Genomic DNA, 27,947 nt, shown 5'->3' with positions numbered 1-27,947 from the left:
GGGCGCCGTGAGACCGGGCCCTGAGGGAGGAGAAGGAGCGGGGAGCGAGGATCGGGGAGGAGAGGGGAGGAAAGGGGAGGGGATGGGAGGAGAGGAGAAGAGAAGGGAGAAGGGAGGTGATGGGAGGAGAGGGATGGCGCGGGGAGGCGATGGGAAGAGATGGGACGAGAGGGGAGGAGAGAGGAGGAGAGGAGAAGGGAGAGGGGAGGTGATGGAAGGGGATGTGAGGTGATGGGAGGAGAGGAGAAGGATTCTGGATTGTTAAAGATGAATTTTAAAGCAGGATTTGTGTGGTGATTTTTCTGGTATTTCTCTCCTGGGTAAGATTTTAAACAGTCCAGAAAATATTTCTGTGTTTGAATGTACTGAACTCAGTAAGAACAATACAATCTGATGTTTTCACACCTGTTGTCTGTGTATTAAATACCATTGTGGAGAGGGGGTGGGTGCTAATTTACACTTTCATTACCTTTTTTTCATTCACTTTACATTATTTGAGTCTTGTCTGTTGAATAGTACACACAACTGCATGAAAATATTAAATGAGTAATTCTCAGATATTTATGCTGAAAGCTTTTCCATGAGAATCTTGAGTGTTTATGTCTTCTCCAAATGCTTCCGTTCCTTCTCGTTGCATATTGCATTTGCAGACTCCAGATGAAAGCTCTGTTCTCCATTAGTAATTCCCAAACCTCACGCAGATTTAGCTGGCAATCAAGGCAAAAGCAACCTCTCAAAAGTAGAAGACTGCTCAAGTCTGCGCTGTCTTGTTTGAGTGAAAGAGCAGTTACTCAAAAAACAGCATGGATTTGTGTAGGAAGTGAACTAGGAATTTTAAATTAATTTTAAATTTAAATTTAATTTTTCCATTTTTAATGTAATTACTGATTCATTAGGCCACACCCCCAGCAGTCCCCGCCCCCGGTAGCCCCCAGCAGGCCCCGCCCCAGCAGGCCCCGCCTCTCCAAGATGTCGGCGGCAGAGCCCGGGCGGTTCTTCTGCACGGCGGGCCGCGGGCTGGAGCCCTTCCTGGCACGGGAGGTGCGGGCGCGGCTCGGCGCCACCGAGGTGAGCGGGGAGCCGGAGCTGGTGACCAGCCGGGTGAGCGGGGAGCCGGAGCCAGTGACCACCCGGGCGGTCCGGTCCGGCTCAGCAGGGAGCTCCGCTCCCGGAGCCCGGCGAGCACGGCCCGGGCTGTGCCGGCCCACGCGCGGGGCTGGCCGGGGTCGGAGGGGCTCATCCGGAGGGAGCCGGGACTGCGGGAGGATTCACCCGGAGGGAGCCGGGACTGCGGGAGGATTCACCCGGAGGGTGCGGGAGGGCGCACCCGGAGCCGCCCGGCCCGGTCCGATGGGTGTTCCTCCCGGAGGTGGACTGCGTCTCGGGAAAAGTGTTCTTCAGGGCGGCGGCGGGGCCCGGGGAGCTGCGGCAGCTGCGGTCGGGGGAGCGCCTGTTCCTGCTGCTGAAGAAGCACAGCCCGCTGCCGGTGTCCGGGAGCAGAGGTACGGACACGGGAGGCCTTCGTTTGAGTCCTGGTTATAACATTTGAAGTGTTTAGGTTTTTACTGGTGGCTGTAGTTCTACTTGACAGTAATCGATTCCAAAGTGTCTTTCAACCCCAGTGTGTTTTCAACATGTTTCTGACCTGAAAAGGGCTTTTAAATTGTTTTCAATAGCTACCTTGCAGCCTGTTTTCTGCCGGCACTGAGTGTATATGTGTATTTCAGAGACTCTCTCCCCAGCCCAGCCCCAAAAAAGAGAATAATACCCCACCCGAAAAGCAGCGTTCAGCCCTGGATCTCTTGTGTTTATTTTAACGAGAAGTCTTATTTTCTGTTAAACAAAGTGAATCCCGATCTGTATATTGTGTCAATTTACTCCTAAGTGCACTGCTCCCTTCTAAGTCTCAGCTTCTTGGGTCGTGCTCTCTGTCAGTATTGGAGTGAGAATTTCAAGTTAGATGGATTGATTTTTATCTGAGAGATTACCTTCAGCTTTGAGGATGAAATTTGATTATGATTCTAGGATTTTAAGTGATAGCTAGAAAGACTTTTATTTTTTTCCTTGACCAGCTTTGATGCATTTAAGTGAATTGGCCTCTCTGTTCCCCATGCCACTCTTGTGGCTAGCTGGGGACTGCCCACACGTGTCGGTGTGTATTGCAGGATTGAAGGCACAGTGATGAATGGGAAGCAAAAAAATTTCTTTCTGGAAGAATAAATTTGATTTTGCCTGAGATGACTCAAAGTAATTCATGTTTGTATCTGTCTTTTGATGCTGGAGAGTGTTCTGCATCGCTTAAACCTGGGCCAGGTGCTTTCTGGGGAGGGTGGCATGCTAGGCTGGTGCTCTGTCCCTGGGAATGGCTCTCACAGATGCTCTGGCTTTCTACAGCTGCTGAGTTCTTGTGCAGAATTCAGCCCTAGTGTGATTTAGTCTTGGTTGTGCAGAGCTGGTAATCAGAGGGGCGCCTGTGTGGCTCCTGCTGAGGGCTCAGCTGTGCCTGTGATTCTGGACTCACACATGAATGAAATCTGAGCACAGGGAAGTGAAATCCCGAGGCTGAGGCACTTAACCCAAAACTGCTTTTTTCTTCCAGGGAAAATGCTTCATGAGATTAAAAGCCTTGTCATTGAGGACCCGAAATACTGGCTGGATATTGTCTCTGCTTGGAGAAAACTTCATGGGCACAAGAGGAAAACAGATGATGGCTCTATAGGAAATGCATTGTCTCTGAAGAGAAAGTCAGAAGAAGAGACAAATACTGCAAGTAAAAGGCAAAAGACAGAACAAGTGAGGGCAATTGTGTCTGAGGAGTGTCAGGTGGGAGCTGGAGAGACCTGTGAGGCAGCAGCCAGAATGAGCAGGCCAGAGTGCTGGACTGAGAGCAGGACTTGCTCAGAATTGCCTTCCATGGGCAATGCAGAGGATCCTGCTGCCAGTGAGGAGCTTGGCTTCAGCTTCAGGGTGTCATGTCGCTGCAGTGGAGCCATTGCCAGAACACTGACTTCACAGGTATGCTGAGCTACCTGCTTTAAAATAATCCAGCAAGGGTGAACAGAGATGTGTACTTTGACATTTCAGTTGTGTTATGTTTTCTGGAATAATAAACTGATGTAAGCTTTTTCTGTATTTTCTAAAAAAGCCCTTTACCTGCATTCATCTTAAACAAGTGGATACAAATGCTGGTTTTGATTTCTGGGCACTGTTACCCTTCGTGTTTTTCAAATCAATACCTTTAGCTGAGGGAAAGCAAAGGTAAGAGTTTGAGGTTCTGGGCCAGTGGAGGCCCAGTGAGGAGTGATTGGATAATTTACATCTCCTTGAAGGGTCATTGCAAGGACTCTGGGGCCAGACTCCTCTCAGTTGTGCAGTCTGGACAAAGGGGTAAAAGCCAGAGCTCACAACTTCAGTTGCCTCTGGCTGGGTATTGGGGAGAATTTGTTCTTCAGGAATACAGCCCTGGGAGTCTTGGGAGTAGTGGAGCTTGGTCCTTGGGAAGGAATAGTGTCATGCAGTCCTCCAGGGGTCTGTTCCATTCAGCCGTCTTCCCATCTGGTTACTTTTACTGGAAGGTGTCAGTATTTAGATTTTTTTTCCTACTAAAGCTAGTACCTTGGTGAGGCGAGACACATGAGCTTCCCTAGGAGGGAAGTGTTAGCTTAAATTTCTGCTATTTGAACCTATACTCTGAAGGTAATCAGAACTTTTTATACGTAACGAAAGCATTAAAACTGTGAGTTGTAGTTGTGCACTTGCAGGTTTTCTGTTGGGTAACCTGCCTTAGAGCCATTGGAAGTATTTTGTGTGTGTAATTAAGAATTCCAAAACGGTGGCAGTCACAGAATATTCTGGGTTGGAAGGGACCCACAAGGATCAAGTCAGTGTTTTATTATGACTTGATCAGGACTGGAACTTCAGCCTCTCCTCTCCTGCTGCAGCTGAGCATTGGTTGTTTGGTTGTTTGCATTGGTTGTTTGCTTTGTGCTGTGTTTGCTTTGCCCCTCACTCACCTGCTCTGCCCTGTTGTTCTTCTTCTACTGTGAGTTGTGTGAGTTACTGTCTTAGACATAGGCTCTTCCCTGGGATTTCTGAGGGTTGTGCATTGAGGCTGTGCTCTGCAGTTTCCTCAGTTGTGTGTTTTCTCGTTCCTGTGCTCTGCAGTTTGCCTAGCTCTGTGTTTTCTCATGCCTGTGCTCTGCAGTTTCCTCAGCTCTGTGTTTTCTCGTGCCTGTGCTCTGCAGTTTTCCCAGCTCTGTGCAGTTTCCCCAGCTCTGTTTTCTCATGCCTGTGCTCTGCAGTTTCCCCAGCTCTGTGTGGTTTTCTCATGCCTGTGACTGTTGTCCCCTCGCAGGAGGTCGGCAGAGCCCTTGGCACAGCCCTGGTGAAGCAGTGTGGGTGGCGAGCTGATCTGCGGGACCCTGACCTGGAGGTAGGGCTGCTTGTGTGCCTGTGGGTGCTTCCAGACTCACCCTGGCACCTCTGCTTTGGTTCTCTGCTCCCTCTGCACGTGGAACCATGGCCTGTCCCTGCTGCTAAATTTACCTGAAAATCAGCATGTGTGTGGCCCTGGTGTGTGTGTGCCTCCCAGAGCTCTGGCATGGACCCCAGCCTGGCTGGGGCTGCCAGCGTGGGAGGGGAAGGATCCCCAGAGGATCCAGCACCCTCACAGACTGCTGGGCTCTGTGAAAATGGAACTCACCTGAGCCATGGGGTGTCTGTGAAAGGATCCCCTGAGGATCCAGCAGGATCCAGCACCCTCACAGACTGCTGGGCTCTGTGAAAATGGAACTCACCTGAGCCATGGGGTTTGTTTGACCAACCTTGTCACCTTTATGACCAGGTAACCCGCCTAGTGGATGCAGGGAAGGTTGTAGATGTTGTTTACTTGGATTTCAGCAAGGCCTTTGATACTGTCTCCCACAGCATACTCCTAGACAAACTCGCAGGCCGTGGCTTGGACAGGAGTGCTCTATGCTGGGTTCAGAACTGGCTGGATGGCCGGGCCCAGAGAGTGCTGGTGAATGGTGCTGCATCCAGCTGGCAACCAGTCACCAGTGGTGTCCCTCAGGGATCTGTGCTGGGGCCAGTTCTGTTTAATATTTTTATTGATGACATGGATGAGGGCTTAGAGTCCTTTATTAGCAAATTTGCAGATGACACTAAGCTGGGAACGTGTGTTGATCTGTTAGAGGGACGTAGGGCTTTGCAGAGGGACTTGGAACGGTTGGATGGATGGGCAGAATCTAATGGGATGAATTTCAATAAGTCCAAGTGCCGAGTCCTGCACTTTGGCCACAATAACCCCCTGCAATGATATAAGCTAGGAACGGTGTGGCTGGACAGTGCTCAGGTGGAGAGGGACCTGGGGGTGCTGGTTGACAGTTGGCTGAACATGAGCCAGCAGTGTGCCCAGGTGGCCAAGAAGGCCAATGGCATCCTGGCCAGTATCAGGAAGGGCGTGGTCAGCAGGAGCAGGGAGGTCATTCTTCCCCTGTACTCAGCACTGGTGAGGCCTCACCTGGAGTATTGCGTCCAGTTCTGGGCCCCTCACTTTAGGAGGGACGTTGAGATGCTTGAGCGTGTCCAAAGGAGAGCAACGAGGCTGGTGAGGGGCTTGGAACACAAGCCATATGAGGAACGACTGAGGGAGCTGGGGTTGTTCAGCCTGGAGAAAAGGAGACTCAGGGGTGACCTTATAACCCTCTTCAACTTCCTGAGGGGTGGCTGTGGTGAGCTGGGGGTTGGTCTCTTTCTCAACAGACAGAACAAGAGGACACAGTCTCAAGCTGCGCCAAGGGAGATGCAAGCTAGAATTAAGGAGGAAGTATTTTACAGAAAGAGTGGTCGAATACTGGAATCATCTACCCAGGGAGGTGGTGGAGTCACCATCCCTCAAAGAGTTTAAAAAAAGACTGGATGTGGCACTTGGTGCCATGATCTAGTTGAGGTGTTAGAACATGGGTTGGACTTGATGATCTTACAGGTCTCTTCCAGCCTAGAATTTCTGTGATTCTGTGTCTGTGAAAGGGTCTCCAGCAGGATCCAGCACCCACACAGACTGCTGGGCTCTGACTGTGTGAAAATGGAGCTCACCTGAGCCAAGGGGTGTCCGTGGCCCCTGGAGGGGAAGGGAGCAGGCAGCATGGGCTGTTCTCAAGGAGCTGGACTTGAGGATATGACAGACAGGGCCTGGGGAAGGCTCCCACACAAACAGCAAACAGCTCCCTTGGTGCACCCTTGCTCATGCAGCTGCCTGGGGACCTCCCAGAGGACTCCTGGCTCCTGATAAGGAGTGTTTCCCCAGGGATGTTTGTCCGTCCCTGCCCTTGACCTGTGGGAGCTGCTCTCAGCTCTGATGCCCAGAGATGCCAGACCTGCAGAGGCTGTGGAGTTCATTTTCTGGCACTGGTGCCCACACTCAGCACTAGGTACTGTGTACAGCTTTGGTGAGGCTCACGTGCCCCTCCTGTTCTTGCCCAGGTTTTTGCTCTGAAGCTGTTCAAGTGCTGAGGACTGGGATTTTCCAGCAGCATCCTGTTTCCCTTTGTGCTTCCTGGGAGCAGGGATTGCAGTCATGCAAGACCTGCTGGGGAGCTCAGTCTTCTTTTGGGATGTTCTCTATGGAACAGCAGGACAATTTCTTGTAACTGCCTACAGCTGTTTGTTGTTGTTTGTTTTGGAATTTTTTGTTTGGTGGGGTTTGGTTTGGGTTTTTTGTTTGACTTTTTTTTGGGGGGTTTTTTTGTTTAGTTGGTGTTTTTTTAAATGTTTATTATTTTGTTGCTAGTATACAGTAAATAATATTCTCCCACTTGTAGTAAATGGATTTATAACTAAAAATTCCTATGCTGTGTTAAGGAAAAATAGGCCCCCTTATAAATTCAAGTGCTTGCTGATGGATTCCTGGCTGACAAAATACCCCTCAGCTTGACTAAGCATTAAATCATCTGCAAAGTGGCATTCAGATCGTCCAGCAGGATTTCTTCCAATTAATTGGTACTGTTTATAGTATGCATTTTTGTTCTTAAAAACTGAAATCAGAAGTTGTAGAAGCATCTATGTCTGGTTTAAGTGAGTTAAAGCTATTGTTGTGTCAGTTTGAGACTTGAAAATATTTGGGTTGGTTTTTTTTTCCTCTTCTAGATCTTTGTACATCTCAATGACATTCACTCTGTGGTGGGGATTCCTCTTTTCAGGTAAGTGTTTTCCCCACTGGATTTGTCATGGCAGTATCAGAACAGACAGGATTTGTAAATCTTGCTCTCCACCATGAGTATTTATCTTTTGGTTTAATAACCACTGTTGTCAAATTAATCTTGTGATCTGCCTGGGTTTTAAATGAACACAGAGCCAGACTTTGCAGTGAGTTATGGTTAAAAGAGACTTCTCTGTCTCTCAGGAGATCTGTCTAGTTCATTTGTTCTTTGACATCACATGGGCTTTTCTGGGTGGTTCTGCTGCTGGTTTAGTTAACTTTTTTGGTTTTTTGCTGTCTGCAGGCTTCCATTGGCAAACAGAGAGTACATCAGAACAGCAGGACTGCGGTCAACAGTGGCATGGGCCATGGCATCTCTGGCTGAAATCAGGGTCAGTGAGTGTTTCTTGCCAAGAAATGGGTCCCGAATTAAGGGAATGGGGTGCTGCTCATGGGGGCTGGGGAGGAGTGGGGTGGTTTCAGTGCTCCATTCACTGGGGAGGAGTGGGGTGATTTCAGTGCCCCATTTTCCCCACTGGCTGTGAAGGATTGGGGTGGTTTCAGTGCCCCATTCTTCCCATTCACTGGGAAGGAATGAGGTGATTTCAATGCTCCATTCACTAGGAAGGAGTAGGGTGATTTCAGTGCTCCATTTACTGGGAAGGAGTGAGGTGATTTCAGTGCTCCATTCTCCCCATTCACTGGGGAGCAGTGGGGTGATTTCGATGCTCCATTTACTGGGAAGGATTGGGGTGATTTCAGTGCTCCATTTACTGGGAAGGAGGGGGGTGATTTCAGTGCTTCATTCACTGGGGAGCAGTGGGGTGGTTTCAGTGCCCCATTCTTCCCATTCACTGGGAAGGAGTGGGATGGTTTCAGTGCATCATTCCCTAGTGCCTGTGGATGGACAGGGTCTGCCATGCCTTTGATGAGTGTGCTGTCACCTGCAGTTCAGCCAGGTGTCTGCTGTAACTCCAGGTGCTTCCCAACAGAGCTGGTATTCCTTGTACAGATACATGTCTAAATGGTGAGATTTTTTCTGCTGTTGTGTGACGGTGAAAAAATGAAACATTGGTGTTGTTTTCCAAGGAAATGTGATCTCTTTTCACAGTGGTACAGTGTCTGCAGCCCACTTGTAATATTTCCTCCTCAATGTCTCCTCAGGGCTGTCTGCAGTGAAGCTGAGGGTGCTTTTCACTATATTCCCTTACAGGCGAGTTTGACCATGGACTACCAGATATTCTTGTTAATGCTGGGTTCAGAGGGATTATGACCATCCCTCTGTGAGCTCTGTCCTGGCTCAGGAGTCTGTCTTGCTGGGGATGCAGTAACCCCTCTGTTTTTGTAGGTTGGTGCCCTTGTGCTGGATCCCATGTGTGGGCTAGGAACCATCCTGCTGGAGGCTGCCAAGGAGTGGCCTGTGAGTATCCCAGCCCCAGCTGCTGGAGTTTCCCTCTGCAGGGAGACTGGTGCTTGTGGGACAGGGTTTTCTCTCTGCCAGTAAGGCAAAAGCTCATTGCTGCCTGGAAAGCTGAAACCAAACCAACCTTTCCAGGCAGCTGCTACAAGCGTTTCAGTACAAAGGTTCCCCCAGGTGAATGTGTCCTGCAGGCTGGTGCAGCTGGTGATTTCCACTGCAGGGTTTGTGTGAGGCAGCCACGAGCTTGTGGAGCTTCCTGGGCTTGTCCTGGGCTCAGAGGAGTCGGTGTCATGGGGCAGTCGTCAGCTTTAGGGGCAGTGGGCCTGGCTGAACCTAGCTGGGGTCCTGCTGTTAGGACATGCTCTTGGTACTTCTGTCATTTCAAGGGCCTTGAGCAGACCAGAGCATTAAAGGAGTGGGGACAACACATACTTCTGATCATTAATATTTCTGATCATTGAAAGAGTGGAGACAGCACATACTTCTCTGATCATTAATATTTCTGAACATTGAAAGAGTGGAGACAGCACATACTTCCTCCATTCCTCCATCCTCTGGATTGTGAATTGTTTTGTGTAACAACAGCAGATGTCCCAGGAAGGGGGTTGTCTTGCAAGAGCTGTGCAACAAGGCAGTTGGAGAAGGGTTAATGAAATAAAGAACTGGAGTGTTTACAAAATTACTTTATTCTCTCTCTGGACAGGACGCCTGGTACTGGGGTGCTGATATAAGTGACTCACAGTTAGAGGGTGCAGATGGCAATATCAGAGCTGCAGGCCTGGTGGATAAGATTGAGCTGTTTAAAGCTTCTGTGAAAGGTATGTCTGTGTTATTTCCAGGTGGATTTTTTGTGTTTCTGGGATTGGACAGGTAGGTTCTCCTGAGGTGATACATTGTAGAGGTAACTCCCCAAAATAGCTGAGTGGTGACTCTGTGCTAGTGAAGGGATAATTATTTGTAATTCCTCCCTGCTGCCTGCACCTGGAACTTTCATTCAACTTTAAGACTTAAGTCAGCAGAAGACAATAAAAATTACAATTGTCTGCCATGGACAGCAGTTGTCTCTCTTCATGGTAAATGTGTGATTTACCACCACAATACATAAAGAGTATGTACCATGTGAGAGTTCTTTGTATCTTAGTGGAGCACAACCAGGACAAATCCAAATGGAATGCAGCCTGTAACTTAAATTTACCAGGTGAGTATTGATGAGGACACATTAAACTGAGCTGAATTGTTCATGTTTTGCAGTAGGAGTATTTTGAATGATGGTTCCTTTCTCCTGTAAGAGGGAGTCTGTTTGCTCTTGATTTGCGAGCTATTCTGTAGAGAAGGCAATAATTTCATGACCTTATTCTGGACCTCAGAATCTGAGGCTAAATTATGCCAATATAAAATCCATGACAGGCAATCTGGCTGAGTTTTCCTGTGCATGAGTGAAGTGTGCGTATTTTTTTACCTTGCAGTATTAATTTCTTACTGGAATGGTAAGAAACATTATTGATTTTTTTATAAAAATGTAGGTTTATTTCTCACTTAAAAGATGTGTTTGATTTCTAGGATAATGAAGGGTGCTTAGCTGCCAGGTTTTCTAAATGGAGCAAGTTGCTGTCTCCATCACTGGTCAGAAGCTGTCACTCCTGCATGTCTTGAGCAGGGCTGTAGGTGGCATGTCCTTTCATTTGCAGATAAAATTGATACCCAGTTGTTGTGCTGCAAGTGTTGAAAAAAGAATGGTCCAGGAAACATCTCCAGCTAGTTGTAGAAAAGTTGGCACAGAATCTCAGCAGAGTTTAGGTGAGGAGGGGCTGTTGGAAGTCTTTAGTCCTGCTGTCTGCTCAAGGCTGTGTCCAGTGAGTTTGGAGCACCCTGAGGGATGGAGGACCCCAGGGTTTGTGCAGGGCCCAGGCCTGCTGACCTGCACAGCCTGGCACAGGATGGAGGGACCCTCAGGGTCTCAGGAGGGGTCTCAGCTGGCCTGGCACAGGCTGGCACGTGGCCAGCCTCCATCACCACAGGCACAGTGCTACATCTTCCTTGGTGGGATGCAGGAGCTCTAAGGAGACCCTTCAATGACATCACCTCTGACAGAATCCAGGTGATTCTGGCTGTAACCAGATTCCTGGGGGGAAAAAAGGGGCATGGAGAGGAACTGAAGGTGGCTCCTTGCCATTCATACACGTGCACTAGGACGTTTTCACCGAGTAAAGTGCTCACAAATGTAGCTCTTCTTTTGTGTTTTGCTCAGTGATTTTCACATAGCTCTTCTTTTGTGTTTTGCTCAGTGATTTTCATGTTTAAGATGTACTGGGTGTTGAGGGGCAGCAGTTAATTTGGGAACATGTAGTGCCCTAGGAGAGTCTTGCTGCAGGGGCAGAGACTCTGCAGGCTGAACAGTGCTGCCACACATTTGTCTCCTCCCAGTCGGCAGAGGGGTGCTGTCTCCGTGGTGGAGGGCAAGAGCAAGAGCTGTGAGTCTGCATAATCCAAAATGTGGATTATTTTAGATTGTGTGATTATGTGGATTATATAGATTGTGTGAATGTGCATAGCCCAAAAGGAGCTGGCAGGCAGTGTTGAAGGGGGAACGGGGGCAGAGCTGCTGTGCATTTTTCACACAGTCAGAGATAAATAAAGACCTGCCTTTATCCTGCAGCTCTGCCATTGCCTTCAGAGAGCTTTGACAGCGTTATTTCGGATATTCCATTTGGGAAGAAGTTCAAGACCACGAGTGATGCCCAGCTCCTACCAGATCTTCTCCAGGAAATGGAGAGGTACATGTGGCCTTTGGCACGCTCAGGGTTTGGTGAAAGTGCCATGATGGTTTGTGATCTGAGCATTCAGCCAGCTTGAGACCTGCTTTGCTCCATAGTCTGCAGCTCTGCAGTGTGACTCTGTGCAGGCTGTGGGGGTCCCAGCCCATTCCTGTCCCTTGGAGGCTGTTGTGTTGTGTCTCACCAGCTCTGAGTGCCAAGGGAGGCTCCTGTGTGAGCCATGCTCACAAATGCTCTTTGCAAGGCACGGTGGGGAAATGTTTCTGAGCCACACTCCAGTGTGGCAGAAAGGAGAAAGAGGAGAGGCCTACCCGGACAAAGTTAAAGCATGGCCAGGCAAATAAAGCTGTAATCATTTTCTAGCCGAGGCCTGCTTGTATAAGTTCATAGTCTTTCCTTTTCAAGGCCACAGCCCAGCTTTGACCAGCCTGGCTTGGCAGGAAGAATCTCAGACTAGAAGAAGGGGCATGCATCGTCCTTGCTGTCCAGGAATGCCTCACTAGCAGCCTGGGCTGGTTTTAGGTGTGTCCTTTCATCCCTCACCATGTCATTTGGTGGCAGAGTTGGGCCAAGCTGATAGCTGGGCTGCTTCCAGCAGACAGGTCAAGCCATCTTCCCCTCTATTCTTGCCTGCCAAGAAACTCTTTCTCTAGGACTGCTCTTGGGCAGGTGTTGATCTCGCTCAGCCAATGCAGGAATGTGGTGGGAAGGTGCTGGAGAAGGTTGCATGGCTCCACAGAATGGTGTGGCAGTCTTACTGTGCTTGTTTTCTGCCCTTATTTGCTCTATTGGTCCATCCTAAGTAAAATAATTCCTTAGGAAGGGGGAGATGAGGAAGGGGCCATGAGAGCCCCACCTCCACAGTAAAGCTGTTCAAACTACTTGCTGTAAACTGAATCAGGACAGTATTTCTTTTTCCCTTCTTTCAAAGCCACGTGTAATGTTTGGACATTTACCTAGAAAAATTAATTGCAAACACTTATTAATTTTCTCTTCTGCTTCCTGAGTTTGAAAGCCATGAAGGATCAGTGGAACAGGGAAAGTTCCAAAAGGCTGTTTTTTGAAGTTTCCAAAAGGAAGGGAGTTACCATGCTAATCTGAGCAGCCCTTGCTGCACTGGGAGGCTGTTCCTTTGCAATCTCCAAAAACTCTGGGCTTGATGGTGCCCTTGATCCTTGAAAGAGTGCTGAGAGGAGTAAAAAATTAGTCCCTCTTCCCTGCTAACCCAACAGAAAGAACTGCTGTCATCAGAAATGTTTTGGAGTCAGGACAGGGCCCTGTTCTCCCATTTAGAAAGAGGTAAGAAGATCAGGGATTTAAACTTCTCTTGAAGGTGCAGCTCACTGAGTTGAGCCGGGCATTCTCGGGTGTTTCACTGAATGCAGGTGGCATCTGAAGTGTCAGCAGTGGCAAAGGGATGCCAGGAGGAGTCAACACCTAACCTTTCTTTTTCCTGTGATTGCCAGAGTGCTTCGAGTTGGAGGGACCCTGGTGTTGCTGCTGAGCCAGGAGCTCCACAGACTCATGGATGGTTTGACCAGGAGTGCTGGACGTGACCCTGCTGAGGCCTCTGCTGATTGTGACAGTGGAGCACAGGCCATGAATGGTTTGATCAGGAGTGCTGGAGGTGACCCTGCTGATGGTGACACTGGAGCAGCTCCTGCACAGGCCATGGATGGTTTGACCAGCAGTGCTGGAAGTGACCCTGCTGATGGTGACAGCAGAGCAGCCCCTAGTGTGGATGGGAATTCCTCCTCCTTGGCCCAGGGGGGTGGAGAACCTGTTCTCAGCAGACATTTTGGGTCCCTGCTGCCAGAGGGTGTCTATGCTGTTAGCCTTGGCAAGACTGATGCTTTCATCCACAAATACAGGAAGGTGTCTGGGCCTGGGAGCTGTCCCAGGACTGGGACACTCCCTGGAGCTGGGAGCTCTCTGGCCCTGGGCTGAAGGGAACTGGAAAGCTTTGGGAGCAGCAGGACAGGGCTCCGTGGGGCTCTGCTGGTGCAGACACACCCACTGCCATCCCTTAGATTGCCTCACCTTCCTGGCATGTCCTAAGGCACTGTGCTGTTGTGTCTCTGGTTTTTAGGAGAGGTGGAATGTGACCTTGTTCACAGGGGTCTGAGGATGAGGGAAGAGATGAGGATCTGACTCCATGTTTCAGAAGGCTGATTTATTATTTTATGGTATATATTATATTAAAACTATACTAAGAGAATAGAAGTAAGGATTTCATCAGAAGGCCAGCTAAGAATAGAAAAAGAAGGAATGATAACAAAGGCTTGTGGCTCGGACAGAGTCCCAGCCAGCTCACTGTGCTTGGCCATTAATTAGAAACAACTCTATGAGACCAATCACAGATCCACCTGTTGCATTCCACAGCAGCAGGTAATCAATGTTTACATTTTGTTCCTGAGGCCTCTCAGCTTCTCAGGAGGAAAAATCCAAAGGAAAGGATTTTTCATAAAAGATGTCTGTGACAGAGGAAGATGCCAGTTCTGCTGTATTCGATAAAGTGTATTGCAGTGTGGCAGAGTCCTCAAATCCTTGTTTAGGCAAAGCTGCTCAGTATTGGGAGGAGTTTCTGTCAGAGAGAAAGTCTTGATTTGCAGAACTGCAAACCCAGATGTGGTAGCCCGTGATCTTTGGGCTGTGCACTCCATCTATTCATTTCTAAGTAATATTTAAGCTACAGGTTTGTCTATTCTAGTTATTCTTAGTGTTAGGGTTGTTCTTTGGTGGAGGATGGGCGAGCCCCCTGAGGTGCTGAGCAGGAAGGGAGGCTGAAGAAGAAGCAGCACCACTGACAGCTGGAGTTGCAGCCAGTCTCAGGTCCTGGACCCCAACTCTGTTTTGTGTGTCCTGGGTCCTCCCTGCCCTGCCTCTCCCCTTCCCTCCTGCACTTTGGGACACCTTATTTTCTCCCCTGTACCTTTTCTTTTCTCTTGATTCTTCTGTCCCATCAAAATAGGGCTTTTAGAACTGTACCAGCATTAAAGAAAGGGCCCAAGGCAATACTGAAAGCACTCCCTCCTTTGGGTTTTAGCATCCTTTGTATAAAGGCTGAGATAGCAAAAACCAAAAATCATTGCACATTTTCTGTGAGAACTAAACATAAAGACTTCTCACTGCTTTCCTAAGCCATGCAGGAACACTGGAGGCCTTTTAGGAAGGGAAAATTATGATAAAATACATTTCTGTATGTTTCTGTGCAAAGCTTTTGACTGAAGATCACCTTAAAGAGCAGAGTTGGGTTTAATAATGTTATTTTGTTGACTTCAACAGTTTCTCTCAAATGTTTTTACTGAGAAAAGTATAAAATAGGACTATATTTGCATTTTCAAACATACTTTTCTGTCCTTAAGTATCTTGTAGTTATTAATGTGTATTTTTGCAGCTGTGCGATCTGTGATAAAGATAGCTTTCCTGCTGGGCTTGGTGGTAATGATTTGTAAGAAATTTATAAACATGCTGGTGTCTGCTCCAGGTATGAATGGCTTGTGGCAATGGTTATGCACCCATTTGTTTGAGTTTGAGTTTGTTAGAGGAGGAACAGGGGATGAGGCTTTCAGCCTTTGTTTTCCTTCTTCTCTTCTGAATCTGTTGCATCACTATTGAAGAATGTTCCGTTTCCCCTGAATGTTCAAGAGACCATCTTTCTGGTATTCAGTCTGGTAACCTTCCTCTATACAGTCTGCAGCTTCTCTAGAATGAGGGCTGAGATTTCTAGACGGGCTGATGAGACCCCTGACCCTGGAGTAGACCCAGGCATGGAAAATCCTGAGTGGTGTGGGAAATGGGAGGATATGGGCCAAATCCTGAAGGAATTCTCTGACCCTATAGTCTGGGATTTTCCCCATGAACGAATTCAGAACCCAGCTGAGGTGGGCAAATATCTGAAAGAGAAGTACCAGGATGAGCCTAAGAAGAGGAAGGTCATTGCAGTGAGCTGGGCCCTGGCATATGCTTATCGCACACTGCTAGATACTGTCAGGCAGCAGACAGAGGCAGGGGGGCAGGGAGATAAATCAGCAACTATCCCAGTGATTCAGGCTGCAGCCAACACTCCAGGCTCGAAGCCAGCAGCCAAACCAGACAGTGAGCCTAAGCCAGCAGCTAAACCAGACAATAAGCCTCAACCAATGGCTGTTGCTGCCAGTACTAGAAGTGGAAAGTGCATGGACAAGACCGATGGACCAGTGGATGATGATGATACAGGAGAAGGACCTTCAATGCCTCCTGACATAAAATCAGGAGTCAAAGCAGCAAGTGCAAGATCAGGTGCCAATACTGAGACTTATTCCCTGAAGGACCTTCGTGGCTTACGGAAGGATTACACACGATGACCCGATGAATCCATAATTAGTTGGGTGGTCCATCTCTGGGATGCTGCAGGCGAGGCTACAGTTCTGGATGGCACTGAAGCCAGGCATTTGGGATCCCTGTCACAGGATCCTGTCATTGACCAAGAAATGATGAACGAGGCTAATCCACACAGCCTCTGGGCACAGGTCTTGGACAGTGTTGCACGAAGATACCTGTGTGCAGATGATCTCTATATGCAGCAAACTCAGTGGAAGACCATAGAACAAGGGATCCAACGCCTGAGAGAAATGGCAGTGGCAGAGATTATCTTCTCAGATGATGTAACAACTAGGAACCCAGACTTGGTACCATGCACGTCTGTGATGTGGTGAAAACTTCTGCGACTTGGGCCACATGAATATGCTTCTGCCTTAGCCATCATGAAGAGGGATGAGAGGGATGAGACTGTGCTTGACATGGCAAGGAAGCTCCGAGCATATGCAGATGCTGTACGTGGCCCGACACATGCCAGAATTGCAACAGTGGAAACATGTCTGCAGAAATTGGAGGATAAGATAGAGGAGAATCACAAGAAGCTCAGAGAGGAGATTAAAGACGACCTTCTCCATATCTCAGCAGCACAGATCAGAGGTACTGGTATCCAACACAGAAGTTCCCCAGATGGAGAGAGATGGTACACCCCACGAGCTGAGCTGTGGTTCTACCTGCATGATTGTGGAGAAAACATGAGAAGGTGGGATGGAAAACCTAAAGCTGTTCTGGCATGACGGGTGCATGAATTGAAGATAGACAGGGCTCAGAGAGGGAGTTCCACCAGAAGGAAAGCAGCTCCAGTTGCCCGTAGCCAAACGGCCAGGTATGGTGATGATGACATGTCTGATCCCCTCGAAGGAACATCCAAAACATACGCCCAGGAAAAGAAGGATAACCAGGCTTAGAGGGGCCCTGCCTCTAGCCAGGTAGAGGCCAGGGAAAATCGTGTTTTCTGGTCTGTGTGGATTCGTTGGCCTGGCACATCGGAACCACAAGAGTATAAAGCTTTGGTTGATACTGGTGCACAATGTACATTAGTCCCCACATTAATGTGGGGACAGAGTCTGTTTCTATTGCTGGTGTGACAGGGGGATCCCAGGATTTCACTTTGGTGGAAGCTGATGTGAGCCTGACTGGGAATGAGTGGAAGAAGCACCCTATTGTGACTGGCCCAGAGGCCCCATGTATTTTGGGCATAGATTACCTCCAAAGAGGGTCTTTCAAGGACCCAAAGGATCTCAGGTGGGCATTTGGGATAGCAGCTGTAATGACAGAGGGCATCCAGCAATTGAACACGTTGCCTGGGTTGTCTGAGAATCCATCTGCAGTAGGGCTTCTGAAGGGAGAAGAGCAGCAGGTGCCAGTTGCCACTTCCACAGTGCATCGACGACAGTACAGAACCACTAGAGATGCTGTGGTTCACATCCGTAAGATGATCCGAGAGCTGGAGAGCCAAGGGGTGGTCAGCAAGACCCACTCACCCTTCAACAGCCCCATCTGGCCTGTGTGAAAATCTGAAGGAGAATGGAGATTGACTGTGGACTATCGTGCATTGAATGAAGTGACTCCACTACTGAGTGCTGCCCTGCCAGATATATTAGAGCTCCAGTACGAGCTTGAGTCCAAGGCAGCAAGGTGGTACGCCACTATAGACATTGCCAATGCATTTTTCTCCATTCCTCTGGCAGCAGAATGCAGGCCTCAGTTTGCTTTCACATGGAGGGGAGTGCAGTACACCTGGAACCGACTGCCCCAGGGGTGGAAGCACAGCCGCACCATCTGCCATGGACTGATCCAGACTGCACTGGAAAAGGGTGAGGCTCCAGAACATCTGCAGTATATTGATGACATCATTGTGTGGGGGAACACAGCTGCGGAAGTGTTTGAGAACGGGAAGGAAATCATCCAAATCCACCTGGGAGCTGGTTTCGCCATTATAAAGAGCAAAGTAAAGGGACCAGCTCATGAGATTCAATTCCTGGGAGTGAAGTGGCAAGATGGACAGCATCAGATTCCCACCGATGTCATCAAGAAGACCACAGCAATGTCTTCACCATCCAGCAAGAAGGAGACACAAGCTTTCCTAGGTGTCACAGGCTTTTGGAAGATGCATATTCCTGAGCACAGTCGGATCGTGAGCCCTCTTTACCTGGTCACCCGCAAGAAGAACAATTTCCACTGGGGCCCAGAGCAGCAACAGGCCTTTGCACAGATCAAGCAGGAGATTGCTCATGGAGTAGCCCTTGGCCCAGTCAGGACAGGACCAGAGGTGAACAACATGCTCTACTCTGCAGCCAGGAACCATGGCTTGTCCTGGAGCCTTTGGCAGAATGTGCCTGGGGAGACTTGACGCCGACCACTGGGATTTTGGAGTCGAAGCTACAGAGGGTCTGAAGCCAACTACACTCCAACAGAGCAGGAAATCTTGGCTGCCTGTGAAGGAGTCCAGGCTGCCTCAGAGGTAATAGGCACTGAAGCACAACTTCTCCTGGCACCCCAACTACCAGAACTGGGGTGGATGTTCAAAGGCAAGGTTCCTTCCACTCACCATGCCACCAGTGCTACATGGAGCAAATGGATTGCTGTTATCACACAGCGCGCCCATATTGGAAAACTGAATCACCCTGGGATTCTGGAAATAATTGCAAACTGGCCAGAAGGTGAAAACTTTGGTCTCGCTGATGAAGGGGAACAAGAAGTGACACGGGCTGAAGAAGCTCCACCATACAACCAAGTGCCAGCAGAAGATACACGATACGCTCTCTTTACTGATGGTTTGTGCCGCATTGTGGGAATGAACCGGAAGTGGAAAGCAGCCGTATGGAGCCCCACACGACAGGTGGCAGAGGCCACTGAAGGAGAAGGTGGATCAAGCCAACTTGCAGAACTCAAAGCTGTTCAACTGGCCCTGGACATTGCTGAGAGAGAGAAGTGGCCAAAGCTCTACCTCTACACTGATTCATGGATGGTAGCCAATGCTCTGTGGGGATGGCTAGAGAGGTGGAAAAAGGCTAACTGGCAACGTAGAGGGAAACCAATTTGGGCTGCTGAAGAGTGGAAAAACATTGCTACCAGGGTAGGGAGGCTACCTGTGAAAGTCTACCATGTGGACGCTCATGTTCCCAAGAGTAGGGCAAATGAGGAGCACCAAAACAATGAGCAGGTCGACCAAGCCGCAAAGATAGGGGTGTCCAAAATAGACCTAGATTGGGAACATAAGGGAGAGTTATTCCTAGCTCGATGGGCCCATGATGCCTCAGGCCATCAGGGCAGTGATGCCACCTATAAGTGGGCACAAGACCGAGGGGTGGATCTAACCATGGACAGTATTTCTCAGGTTATCCATGACTGTGAGACGTGTGCTGCCATCAAGCAGGCCAAGCGAGTGAAGCCCCTCTGGTACGTTGGGCGGTGGTCCAAGTACAAGTATGGGGAGGCCTGGCAGATTGACCCCGTCACACTGCCCCAGACACGCCAGGGCAAGCACTACGTGCTGACCATGGTGGAGGCCACCACTGGATGGTTGGAAACCTACCCTGTGCCTCATGCTACAGCCCGGAACACCATCCTGGGCCTGGAAAAGCAAATCCTGTGGAGACATGGTACCTCTGAGAGGATTGAGTCAGACAATGGGACTCATTTCAAGAACAGCCTTATCAACACCTGGGCTAGGGAACATGGTACTGAGTGGGTGTACCATATCCCCTACCATGCACCAGCTGCAGGAAAAGTGGAGAGGTAAAACGGACTGTTAAATACCACATTGAAAGCATTAGGTGGTAGATCGTTCAAAAACTGGGAGCAGCATCTGGCAAAAGCCACCTGGTTAGTTAACACCTGAGGCTCTACTAACCGAGTGGGCCCTGCCCAATCTGAGCCTTTGCAGAGAGTAAATGGAGACAAAGTCCCAGTGGTACATGTCAGAGATTTGTTAGGGAAGACAGTTTGGATTAATCCTGCCTCGAATACAGACAAACCCATTTGTGGGGTTGTTTTTGCTCAGGGACCAGGTTGCACATGGTGGATAATGCAAAAAGATGGAAGAACACAATGTGTACCTCAGGGAGATCTGATTGTTGGGTGAGACCTATGTGTAAATATCACTGTTTGCTGAATGTTATTACCTTTGTGTATAGCTGTATACTGGATGTATAATGTATGTGTTTGTAGAGTTAGAATTTATATTAGTTTTAGTAATAAGCGGACGATATGGGGATAGGGGGTACAATGTCCTAGGTTGACTATATGATGCGTTTATCCCCAGTCATCTTGTCCTGTTTATGCTGAATAATAATTTGCACATTTAAGACTTGTTCCAGGGAGTGAAGGGGGGAGAGAAGAAGCGCGCAGTTTGTTTTCAGACACTGCACTCACTCCTCCACATTCCTGCTCCTGGACCGTGTTGTCTGCAGATGGACAGACTGTGGTACTGAGCTCTCCTTTTTTTAGTTAGTTTTAGCTAGCTGAGGCAAAGAAGTTCCCTGGACTAGTTTTTTCTTTTTTCTTTGGACCTCTTGAAACTACTCTGGAGGACTGCACACCCAGGGGAGCACCAGCAGCTGCAGCTGTGGCCCACTGGGCCAGGCCTGGCCCATGACATTTCCAGCACCGGAGGGACTGATCAGAGACTGAGTGAACTCAGCTGCAACCTGGGGAGGGGATTTTGTCAGTTTGTCATCTCTTTTGGAGCAGCAAGGGGTTTTATTGTTTAATATTGTTTAGGGCTTATTGTTTAATAAAGAGATTTTTTCCTCTTTTCTCCAAGGAAGTATTTTCTCCAAAACCGGTTGGGAGGAGGGGCCGATTGGATCTGTTTCTTAGAGGAGACCCTTTGGGGGTTCTCTCCAAACATTGCCCTGAATCAGGACACCATGGAATCCCTCACGGCTGGGTTCAGTGCAAACTCAAATTGGCTCTTCTAAAACACAGGGTCCTTGTCCCCTTCAGCGTGCTCAGCGCAACCTTGAACTCTACGGTGCTGTGCAGCTGGAGCAGCAGGACAGGCACCTTTGCAGCCTGAGCTGCCCCTGTTCCTCTCTGTCCGTGCACGGAACGCAGCGCGGAGGAGAACGGCAGCAGGGCCCTGCGCGTCCCCAGGCTCAGGCTTTGTGTCGCTTCAGCTCCACGGAGACGCGGTCAAGTGAAAACCCCAAACTGTTTATTAAGGGAAAGTGAAGCAAAGGGGTGAGCTGGGAGATAAAAACAGGGAGTGGGCAGGGCCTGAGGGCTGCAGGGAGGGAGCTGCCAACGGGGAGAGAGAGAGATGGCACGAGCTGCTGGAGCTTGAGCTCCTGCAGCTTCCCACTGGCTCAGCTCTGAGCAGCAAGAGCTGTGCCTGGAGCTCCAGCTGGTCCATCCTGCTCTGCAGGTGCTGCCATCTTCAGTGGGAGCTGGAAATCGCTGATGGACGCCTGTCCATCTGATCCAGCAGACGAACCAAGTCCTGCAGATCTTCTCTCAAAGGTCAGCTGAAGCAGTATGCTGAGGCAGGATGGGCTCTCATCTTCCCTCAAGGCTTGAAGAGCTGCAACAGAGCCACGCTCAGAGGCCAGATTGAGGGAATGCAAGGAAAGCCTCCTGCCAGGGCCATCCCAGCCGGCTCTTGCCATGGCTTCGGCCGGAAGGTGCTGGCCACGGACCAGCCACGTTTCCCTGGCAGCTCTCCGGGCTCTGCCCTGGCCACCCTTTGTTCGCACGGGGAGCAGATCCCTCCGCAGCCTGGGCACGGATTGTAGCTGCAGCTGCCACACGGCTCACCCTCAGTGAGGACCTAAGCCTGAGTGACCGGGTGCCTGCTGAAATTCCGCATTGCACTGCACGCCTCCCAGACCCAAGCTGTCACCACTGCTAACTCGGGCTGGTTTGACAGTGCCATGTGCCTCCTGCAACCTGGCCTCTGGAACCGGGACTGGTGAGTTTGGTTTTCCATGGAAAAGGGCTGGCGTTTTCGTTCAGGGGCCTGCTGCACTGAGTGGCCGATTGTTTGCTAGGGTACTGAAAACCACAAAGCCCAGAGCTGCAGGCACACTGCAGCTGCAACAGGCATCCCAAAGGGAACCCAGACCTGCCATCACATGGCTTCCACCACAGCTCTTACCTTGGAACCTGCCTAAGCCTGAGTGGCCGGCTGGCTGCTGAAATGCCGCATTGCGTAGGATGTGGAATCTTTGTTCTGTTAGTAATAGAAATAGGTTTTGTTTTGATATGCTGTGGTGGGATGAGCGTCTACTGCGTACTGGTGCTGACAAAGTTACAGTATGTTTGTGGTTCTGAAGTGTTAAGTTAATGAATTTATATGGCTTAATATACAGTTTAACATACAAATAAATATAAATTTAAAAATAAATTTAAAATTATAACAGCAAACATAAATATAGAAAGCAGATAAATACAAAAATCTATACTATATATTATTGTAATATAATAGCTATAAATTAAAATCTATTATACATATGCAAAGATATTTAAATATAGATTGTAAACATAAAAATATTAAATATACTTTAAAAGAAATTGGAGATATTTGGTTTTTATTAAGTTCTAGGCTGAGGTTTTTTCTAAATAATATAAATATAAATATAAATAATATAAAAATATAAATCCAAATATACAAATATACTATTATATTCCGATATCTATAAATACTTATTATAAATAAATATAAGTAATAAAAATATATAATATAAAAATAGTTTATCTAGTATTCTATTAAAAGGTATTCTCTATAATAAATATAATGTCTATAAATAAAATGAACTAAAAATATAAACGTAAATGTGAGCAATATGAAGAGATGTAATATGGAATATAAATAACAGTATCCGGCAATATAAATTATAAATATAAATGTGAATATAAATATGAAAAAATATGTAAATATAGTTTAAAAGAAAGAGCTTTTATTGATTTTTATTTGGATAGTGGTAGGGTTTTCAAATTAAATAGTATGAATATAGATATTATTGCTATATATTTCTAAATATAGAAATATATAAACAAGATATAAAAATATAGATATAGAAATTTGAAAAATAAATAAATATAAAAGGAAGAGATGTAATATAAAACACAAATAACACTATACATTAGTATACGTTTTAATTGTAAATGGGAATATAAATATGAAAAATATAATGAAAAAATTAACATATAGTTTAAAAAAAGGGTTTCGTTCGGCTTTTATTTGGGTAGAGGCAGGGCTTTATTTTAAATAATATAAGTGTTAGAGAAGTAAATATCTTAACACAGAAATATAAAATCAATATATATAAATGTATGTATAAAAATATATAAATAAATCTAAGTAATAGGAATAGATCTAATATAGAATATTAATTTATTTCTAAATAGAAATTTATAAATATAAATGTATAAATAAACGTTATACATCAATATACATTTTAAATATAAATGTGGATATAAATATGAAAAATATAAAAATAAAATATATTTAAATATTGTTTAAAAAAAAGAGTTGGGAATTTTTTTGTTTTTTGGTTCTTATTGGGTTGGAGGCATGGTTTGTTGGTTTTTTTTTCCGGATTGTTTTGGGGCATTTATTTCAGAGCAGTATTTGGCGGGGGTCGCCCCTGTTCTTTTTTGCCGCTGTCCCTGCCCGCAGCCCCAAGGCATCCCCGGCTGGGGCGGGCGGCAGTGCTGCCGCCTTGTGGGGAGAGCGCGGTACTGCAGCTGTGCGCCGACAGGCAGCCGAGAGGCCGCCATCTTGGGAGTGGCGTGTCGCGGGTGTCGCGGAGTTTCTTTGACCTTCTCAAGTTGGCGGCCAAAAGGGCGGGAAAGTCGCACACCCTAGTAAGTCTGCCCCCCTGTGGCCACAGAGCGGTACTGCACCCCCCGAGCCAGCGCCCTGCCTCTCGCCGCTGGGTGCCGGGGGCGGCGGAAGGACGCGGCTGCCGAGCGACGGAAGGGCGAGGGGCGGGAGCGAGCGGCGTCGGAACAGGGCTGCAGCCCCCGGGCCCGCGCCCGCCCCGCTCCAGGCGCTGGGAGCGACCGCGGGCCGGACAATCCCGGCGGGGCGGCCCCGGGCAGGCGGCGCAGGAGGCGGAGCGGGGCCGTGGCTCTCCCCGCCGTCGCTGCCGGCAGCTTTGGAAGGTCGGGCCGGGCGCCCGTCCCGTCCCGCCGGCTCCCGGTCTCTGTAAACTCCTCTCTGGCTTCGCAGGTCCGTGCTGGAGAGTGGGAGAAAGGGCCCTGCTGGTTGCCGTGTCCTCGGTGGGCAGAGAGCTCTGACCTTGGCCGCATGGGCTGGTGGTTTTGCAAGTGTTAATCGTTGAAGGCAGCAATAAGTGGTTTGAAAGCCTGTTCTTGACCAGACAAAGAGGAAAGTGTGAATTTGATGCTGAACTTGTCATTTTTCATTTTGACTTGCCTTGAATTATTTAGGAAGAAAGAGAACTAGAAAAAGAGAGAAATAGAATTGGTTATTGAGCACTCCTCAAATGCTCACCGTGATTCAGTGCAGAGCCAAAGTGAAGGGTGATGGAACAGAGCTCTGTGCTTTAGAAGGAAATAAATTTAAACCTGACCTCCACACAGTGTCTCACTAACTTCTGTTGTTTTAAAATACCAAATACGTTTAGGAAGTGTTGGAAGTTAGTATTTTGGGAAAGAAATGGCAGTTCCACAGAACATTGCATTTAACAGAGGCTCTCGGAAAGATTCGTGTTGTAAGTGCTGTCACTGCAATCGGTTGGTGGTTCAGCCTTGAAATGTGCACTTGCCCTTCTATAAAGCACTGTTTTGTTTGCCTTTCAGTGCTATGAGTCTTGATAAATTGGAGAAGAGCCCAAGAGAAATTTTTCATCCCTTGATATGAAAGGTAGGAAGTGACTTTTTTTGGTTTGGTTCTTTCACTTTATTATTTTCTGGAAATAAAAGTAATTAAGTATAGGTACGACTGGTTTGTTTCTTCCAGTAGCAGGTAATAATAATAGTAGTAGTAATAGTAAAAATAATAATAGAAATAATAATAATAGTAATGTAATACTACTTAAACTGTCTTTATCCATTGAACTGGCCATTTCAAATCAAAACTTGTAAACACAAATCAAACCATCATCCTTGTAGAATCTTTCACAGCAGTGGGCTAAAGATCCTGGTTTTGTTGACAGGATTTATCGGTTCTGGAAGAACAAGAGGGAAGTACAAGCCTAACTACTTCTAGCTCACAGACCCATCCAGTGAATACAGCTTTGTATTTTGATGGGCTTGTGATGACTTTGAAATCGATTGCTCATTACAGTAAAAAAAAAAAATAATGTTTTTTTGAATGTGACAGCAGAAATAACTTTCAGTACCAACTTAATAATAATAGATCGCCAATTTAAGTTAAAAATTCATGCTATACTATCAAAATTTAAAGGTAAAATATTATGTATTAGGTGATGGTATAAAGTGTATGTTCTAATGTGTAGGATGTATGCAAAGATACATACATACCTGAAAGTCCTTAGAGGAAACAAATTTTTATGTCTGCTGTTTGACTGTTTATCATACAATATTTGGTTTTATTTCCCAGGGATCGGTGAATTTTAACTTTGGAGTCCTCTATGCTAAGGATGCTCGGCTTACAGATGATGAAATGTTCAGTAATGGTGAGTTTTTCACCTTCTCTTTAATTGCTATGCTGATCTGAATAAGAAAAAAACAAAAGCAAGAGAAAAAAAAAGGATGGTTTATTATTTTTTTACGCTGTTATGTTTGTTTCCTCAGTATTTGCTGCAGCTCTGCTTACCCAAACTTTGGGTTCCTTCTGTCCCACTGGGAGTCGCCCGATTTGGTTGCATCTGGTGAAATTCACCCTGAGACCTTGGAGAACCAGCTCAAACTACGTGAGAGCCATTTGCAGTTCTCTCCAGACACCTGGAGAATGGGTGATGCTTCTGAGGATCTGGCAAGTGTACTTCTATCAAAACTCAGTCTGTGAAATTTCTGGGGAAAACCCTTCTGTGTACCGAAGGGTTCAAACTCTGGTGAGGATCCAGTTATCAGGTGCTCACCTGCATGGTTCCAGCTCTTAAAGCGAACACTTGTACTCTTGCCCTGTAGTTTATATCTATTGTATTTTTGTTATTTTGCAAGATTTCACGGCTTTGCAAAATATTGTGCATTTGACTCTTTGGAACCTGTCAGATCGTTCTTTGGTGCAGCACCACCTCATGGGACACTTGGCTGCTGTCCTGAAGGGGTTGGTCGTAAATCCTGGAGGGTTTATAAGTCTTCTGTCCCCAGGGAGGTATCGTGCTTTGTTTGCTTTTGTTCTGTTTGTTAGGCGCTGCTTCTCACTGGAAGTATGAATTTCAAACTACCCTGTTCTTTTTTTAACTGTTTTCCTGGTTCTCTCCCTACGGCAGGGAAAGACTCTCGTATCCTTGTCGTCAGGCTCGGTGCTGTCCAAGAAGATACAGAGACTAAAACAATCATAAGAAGCAAAATATGACTGCAGGGAAAACAAGCTGCAGAGAACAAAAGGTGATATTGTTATCCTTACCCTCTATTAGAAACATCCACTGTGCTTTGATGTGGTAGCTGCCAGGGGCTTGTTAGCTCTTTGTAGGCAGGTGTGGGTGTTCACTTGTAGGTTTTTTCTCTGGACAAGTCAATTCAATCTTTGCTAAGCTTATATTTGCAGATTACTCTCTAGCACAGTCCAGCATGACATTTTTGAATGTTGTAAAAATACCATGTTACTTGGAAATTGCTAATGATGAGAAGCCTTAGGGAAAAAAGAAGATTTCAGGGTTGGAAGATGTGAGAAGAATTTTGTGGGGATGTGAGACTGAAATAAAGCGCACTTGAAGCTGGACTGGCACGCTGGCAGATCCCCTATTAAAGAGTAGTGCTTAAATTAGCCTGGGGGTTGCCCATTGTTTCTGTAGAAATCAATGTTTCCTGGTCTTCAGAAGTAAGCTGCTTTGAAAAGCTGGAAGGTGCAGTATACTGACAATCCCCGTGCTTTGGATTAAAAGTAGATTTCAGAAGGGTGACAGGCTTTTGTCTTTTCCTAGAAGTCGATGTAATCCTATCGAGGAGTTTTTAATTCTGTGTTGCCATGTCATCCCTCAGAGCCCTGTCGTACTAATCGTCATACAGATACAAAACAAAACATCAGACCCTGTCCCAGCCACTTAGAGCCCAGAACACGATTTCCTCAGGCTGCCATTTGTGTGCCATCGGTACTCACCAGGGAAGCGAGCCGGGGATGTTGCAGCTGTTGGGAACAAACCGCTTCTCGTCACACAGAAATGGAATTCGGACGACGCCTCGGCCAGCCCCTCTCTGCCGTCGTCTCCTGAATCTGCAGCAGAGCAGTTGCAGTCCGTCCGGGTACGTGTAATCCAGCTCCTGACGATCTGAGCACACGGAGCAGCGCTCAGCTGCTGTGGGGGCTCAGGGAAGGCAGAGTGTGCATTGTCATCTTCCTGAACCTACAGACCAATCAAAGTGAGAAGCCACAGGGTGGAAATCAGTCGCATATATGCTAAATAAAACTTGCAGATTTATTTAAGAATTATTACTGCTTGTTCTTTTTTGTGCTTCTGTGCTTAGAAAACATCCCTATAAAATCAGTTCAGTTCATCAGTTGAACCTTTGTTTGCAGACCCTCACTGAGCAGAATTTGTTGCAGACTCAGTGCACGCTGCGCTGGAGTGTGAGGAGCTCAGTGCACTGCCGGGAGTGTGAGGAGCTCATGTGTGCTACTTTTTGCTTTAGGACGCTCTAAGGTATTTATTCCTTTTGGGATACATGATGAGAATTCCCAAGAGAGGTAGTTATAAGGTATGACATCGGGAAAAAAGCCTGTGTGGTTGGAATGTTGTTGCTGTCAAAAGTTAATTTTTTCTTAGCCAGTAGTTAGCTTTTTGCTTTATTTTTGTGGCATCAGTATTTTATTGTTTAAAAAATTGCTTCAAAATAACTTCAGTGGTCGACCAGCAGTACCTAGTTCAGATTTGCCTATTTGCTTGTAGCTAAAATGTTCACACCTTGTTTATCCTTCTATTTAAGAAACTGCTGCCCAGCCAACTAATAACTGAATATCTATCTGTCTGGGACATGGGGACAGGATTTAGGTAATGTCTTTTTTCCAGAAAAAAGTTCCAGTGTAGTTTCTAAACAGAGGAAAAGAGCGTGAAAACTCGGGGCTCTGATGCCATTGGGGCACCCCAAGGTCCCCAGGAGA

General features: G+C 47.3%; 1 protein-coding gene and 1 long non-coding RNA gene across 4 annotated transcripts; both read left to right on the top strand.

Annotated features, from left to right (window-relative positions):
• The first annotated feature begins 969 nt into the window (after positions 1 to 969).
• Positions 970 to 20,508, top strand: THUMPD2 (THUMP domain containing 2). Of its 3 annotated transcripts, none has more exons than XM_064706809.1 (10): positions 970 to 1,068; positions 1,370 to 1,502; positions 2,600 to 3,015; positions 4,355 to 4,432; positions 7,147 to 7,199; positions 7,503 to 7,590; positions 8,547 to 8,618; positions 9,322 to 9,436; positions 11,275 to 11,392; positions 12,859 to 20,508. In XM_064706809.1, the coding sequence occupies exons 1-10, from the start codon at positions 970 to 972 to the stop codon at positions 13,337 to 13,339; spliced, it is 1,653 nt and encodes a 550-aa protein (XP_064562879.1). In that variant the 3' UTR covers positions 13,340 to 20,508. The 3 variants fall into 3 exon arrangements, with proteins under 3 accessions (XP_064562879.1, XP_064562881.1, XP_064562880.1); XM_064706810.1 differs by having other exon boundaries at positions 1,050 to 1,068; positions 1,402 to 1,502; XM_064706811.1 differs by lacking the exon at positions 1,370 to 1,502 and having other exon boundaries at positions 995 to 1,068.
• A 3,746-nt stretch (positions 20,509 to 24,254) lies between these two features.
• LOC135444723 (uncharacterized) lies at positions 24,255 to 27,275 on the top strand. The gene is made up of 5 exons (XR_010439260.1): positions 24,255 to 24,584; positions 25,284 to 25,359; positions 25,478 to 25,658; positions 26,119 to 26,236; positions 26,831 to 27,275. It is a non-coding gene; the product is annotated as an uncharacterized LOC135444723 (long non-coding RNA).
• Positions 27,276 to 27,947: the final 672 nt, after the last annotated feature.

Source organism: Zonotrichia leucophrys, chromosome 2, assembly GCF_028769735.1.
Source record: "Zonotrichia leucophrys gambelii isolate GWCS_2022_RI chromosome 2, RI_Zleu_2.0, whole genome shotgun sequence".
Lineage (NCBI taxonomy): Eukaryota > Metazoa > Chordata > Aves > Passeriformes > Passerellidae > Zonotrichia > Zonotrichia leucophrys.
This window is presented reverse-complemented; position numbering and strand designations above follow the sequence as displayed.

What these genes read in the sequence shown, in the direction of transcription:
- THUMPD2 (XM_064706809.1), top strand. Translation starts at nt 970, where the DNA reads ATGTCGGCGGCAGAGCCCGGGCGGTTCTTCTGCACGGCGGGCCGCGGG. An exon ending in GTGGGGATTCCTCTTTTCAG is followed by an intron (nt 7,200 to 7,502) that starts GTAAGTGTTTTC and finishes TGCTGTCTGCAG; the next exon opens with GCTTCCATTGGCAAACAGAG. An exon ending in CATCTCTGGCTGAAATCAGG is followed by an intron (nt 7,591 to 8,546) that starts GTCAGTGAGTGT and finishes CTGTTTTTGTAG; the next exon opens with GTTGGTGCCCTTGTGCTGGA.